At 41.2% G+C, this 4,151-nt stretch overlaps 1 protein-coding gene across 1 annotated transcript in view; it reads left to right on the top strand.

The window, feature by feature from the left end:
* The first annotated feature begins 210 nt into the window (after nucleotides 1–210).
* Nucleotides 211–4,151, top strand: part of LOC118407402 (aldo-keto reductase family 1 member A1-A-like) — a 15,296-nt gene continuing 11,355 nt past the window's right edge. The window contains exons 1-4 of the mRNA XM_035807874.1: nucleotides 211–331; nucleotides 841–1,005; nucleotides 1,696–1,812; nucleotides 2,479–2,562. Of these exons, the coding sequence (XP_035663767.1) occupies nucleotides 242–331; nucleotides 841–1,005; nucleotides 1,696–1,812; nucleotides 2,479–2,562 (456 nt within the window). The 5' untranslated portion in view covers nucleotides 211–241. The remainder of the gene's footprint in view (nucleotides 332–840; nucleotides 1,006–1,695; nucleotides 1,813–2,478; nucleotides 2,563–4,151) is intronic.

Raw genomic sequence — 4,151 nt, forward strand, 5'->3', positions numbered from 1 at the left:
ATTTATGTAACGCTGGCCCATGTGCAGAGTCGTAGCTAACGTCTAACGTGAACGTTAAGCTTATAGCTTGCTGTGTTCCAACAAGGAACTGTTCATCTTTAGATAGCACCGTCCTAGGTAGTCACAGATACTAGACCATACTTTGTGCAGACTTTACATGCTTCCTTCACTTCCAACTGAAGCTTTATTCTGTTGTTTTTGTTGACAGTTGTTCAGGTACATATCTCGCCACGCCCCCAACATGGCCCTGCCAGCAGCCACACTCCGAACCGGGGCACGGATGCCTCTGCTGGGGCTGGGAACCGGGCCGGGATCGGTCGGAACTTGGCAGGTAAATTCGTTCAATGATTTTGTAGTCTACCAGTACTGTTTCTCTGTTATGTATAATTTTTGGTGACGCCTCAGGAGCGTAGCCTTTAACCCTTCCCCCACCCCCACCATGCAGACCCTCACACTACTATAGATGTTGAAATTTGTGTTTTTACTGTGGCTGCAACAGGTCAGAAATTTGCATTACTAAATTATGCTCCTGAAACACAAAGGGCGCATATCTCGGGATTAGAACCCATGCAGAACCCTGTCGGCCTGCTCGGGATCCCAATGCACTAACCGCAAAGCTAAAAGGTCTATTCCCATTAGATTGCTTAGTTCGTGGCACTTAAACCCCACTGTTACACTCCAAGCCGCCTGCCCCCCAGTAATAGTAGCTGGGAGTGGACTAAAGCATACAGTACAAGGCTACCCCAGTTAGAAATAAAATGTATTTAGTCTTCCACCGGTTTTGCAATACAATACAATACAATAAAGATAATATATGATGACTTATTCTCTAATTTGCAGACTTCCACTGAACCTATCTACGAAGCCGTGAAGGTTGCTATAGATACGGGGTACCGTCACATCGACAACGCTGAATCGTACGCGGAAGAGCAGGCTGTCGGACGGGCGCTAAGGGAGAAGGTTGGATCTGTGGTGGAGAGGAAGGATATCTTCATCACCAGTAAGGTTAGCAGCCGATTCGTCAATGCCTCATTCACTGTACATTACTAACATTCAAGCAGATGTTAGGAGGAAGGTGTGCGGAAACTCCTTCACCACCATGCCTTAAGTTACTGTAAAAGCAGAAATATTCACGGTGGATTTATGTTCGCGGTTTTCGCGTTGGCCATTTCACCGCGAATTTTTCCAGGGCATTAAGATACTAGTACTACAGTGCATGGTGCTACCGCGCAATTAAAACCACAGCGAAAAGTCCTTTTTCCCGCTACCGCGAAATTAAATCCCCGCGAACTTAAATGCATTTACAGTATTATCCTTTGTGTCTTGACGAGAAATAAACCTGTTTACAGTAATCTATGCTTGATGTATATTTGTGTTTGCCATATTTCTTTGTTTATACTATATGACTGTCAATATGAATGTACCACACAACTTCTTAGACATTTTAAGATAAAAATGTAGCTAGTGGTCTACTGTAGATGAAAACTTAAGGCTTGGAAGAAAACTTGCATCGTAGTGCAATGTACATGTACATGTACCAGTGACAACAACAAAAAAGTCATGTACCTTAATTTTATTTTTTTCTTCAGAAATGCTACATGAAATTCTACATGAAAAGGAATAATTATATAGCTCAACATTACTTATGAACTTGTTGTCCTACCTTCAATCAAAGTCCTGTCTTTCTCCTTTTAGTTATGGAACACCCGGCACCACCCCGATGACGTCCTGCCTGCCTGTCAGAGGAGCCTAACCGACCTGGGACTAGACTATCTGGACCTGTACCTCATGCACTTCCCTGTGGCATGGACGGTAAGGTAGCATTTGATCTTGTCTAAGATAGTTGAATTATCTATGCTATACTTCATCTCTATGTAACGTTACAGTCAAAACTGATAAAAGCTAGTGAACAGGTGTGTCAACGGAATAATTGTCTGACACACCACCTATAAGTATATATATAACTGGTACAATCAAACCTGTATCAGCGGCGTCCTTTGCATGGCGGCCACCTGGCCACTGCGGTCACTTTTTTGTCGGTCCCTTGGATTTTTCCCACTGACCTATTAAAGAATTAAGCAATAGTCTATAGTGACAACCTGTCCAATGCGGCCATGGCCACATGATTTCTGGTCCCGTAGATACAGAAACACTAGGTATACTGCCTATTGTGACCATAGTATGTCTCCCTTTGCCAGGTTTAAAGTCATAATTTGCAAGGATTTTGAGTTTGCAAATAACTTACAACTCGTGATCAATTATACAGGTGGCCACCTTTCTATAGTGGCCACATTTCTCCAGTCACATGAGTGGCCGATATAGACAGGATTGACTGTACCATATAAGCTTTATGCCTAAAGAGACAGCGGTTGAATGTATATGGGTGTATGCATGCAGAGCCTTTGATAATATAAAAAAACATAGACTGTGGTTCTCATGAGTGTCTACAATCTACAGTCACACTTTCCTTGTTCACAGAGAGGGGATGTGTACTATCCTAAAGACGAGAATGGCCGAGCAATACTGGCTACTCCTGATGTTCACTTCATGGACACATGGAAGGTAAGAATGTTCTCTATAACATTTATAAACTAGGGGATCTTTAGACCACTTATTCTTGGCCTCAAGAATCTATCGGTCCTGAGTTCGATCCCCGCCATGCCCCCGACGTTGTGCCCTAGGGAAAGGCACTTTATACAACCTTCCTCACTTCACCCAGGTGTAAAAATGGGTACCCGACTATTTGGTCAGGGAGGCAAAAGACTATTTGTCTGTACCGTGTATGTGACACTTAATATAAGTTGCAGTGCCACCTTCAAGAGCTCTCTACCTCGCAACAATCATAGCCAAACCTAGAAGTTCCATTTCAGTACCATAACAAGCTGCTAGGGGGCCCCAAATCGTTTTCAGGTCTTGTCAAGACCTACTAAAGCTAAAGTTGCCATACATCACATTTATTGTGATGCATAGGCCTGGCACCCATATCCGTTTTTAAGCCCTGGGGTCACACATATACAAGTTAAGACCCATATATTGAATATCAATACAATCTATGACTATGACCCAACAAGTGAAATCCGTCCTTACTAAACTGCAGAACTGAACAAATTTTGATCAAAATGGGAAAGCTTATATAGACCATACGTGTTCCCTCTGATCCAAAGACTGTTATTTGGACATTTAGTACTGTAAATGCATTTAAGTTTGTGGGGATTTAATTTCGCTGTAGTGGGAAAAATGACTTTTCGCGGTGGTTTTAAGTTTGTAAAGGAAAAATGTTCACAGTAGTTTTAAGTTCGCGGTGAAGCAGCTACCGCAAAAATCGTGAACATTAATTAAACCACTGCAAAAGTTTCTGCATTTACAGTACTAAGTAGGCCTTTCTAAGAGTGGTTCTACTCTTGTGTTTAATCACTTTTACCAATAAACATTTTATCATGCTTTTTGTTTATTTCTACCCATGTTGAAGCGCCAACATGGGTGTTAAAAAATTTGATTAAATTGGATCATAATGACCCCCCAGTATGGGGATTAGCTTCATTAAATGCTTGTTGTTGGCATTCCTCATAATTAAATACAAGAAGTATAGGGTACATTTTGCGGTTTCTTCAAGAATTTTCTTGGCTATTCACAAAAATATCTACAAAACATATATTTGTTGCTGACTACATTGCTAATTACAAATGAAATAAAAGGTTTTATGTGTGTGAATTACTCACAATTCTTACATTAACTTAAATTTTGAGCTTTATAAGGAAATGGCATAAATTATGATAATGAGGCCCTTTACCAAAAGGATTGGGCAGGGCAGAATATAACATGTTCCTTCCATTTTGGAACCATTTAACCGGTCTTTTTCAACACACATTATATATAAAATGTCCTTGGTCAAAGCCAACTTGTTTAGATTAGGGCTGGGTATCGGTACAGCGTACCGGTACAAAACCGTTTTTTCTTATTGGACCGGTCCAGAAAAGCCAGACCTGAAAAGATAAGGTGGACCGGATGTTGGACCTATTAGAAAATTAACAAATTATCGTATCAGACATTCACACGTTTTGGCGCTTGCAGGTTGAAGAAAATAACAAGTTGAAGTAGAGTAGAGTTTATAGCCTGGTATCCAGCCGTAATATAGCTTCCGAGTCTCTTCT

Source organism: Branchiostoma floridae, unplaced genomic scaffold (assembly GCF_000003815.2).
Source record: "Branchiostoma floridae strain S238N-H82 unplaced genomic scaffold, Bfl_VNyyK Sc7u5tJ_1336, whole genome shotgun sequence".
Lineage (NCBI taxonomy): Eukaryota > Metazoa > Chordata > Leptocardii > Amphioxiformes > Branchiostomatidae > Branchiostoma > Branchiostoma floridae.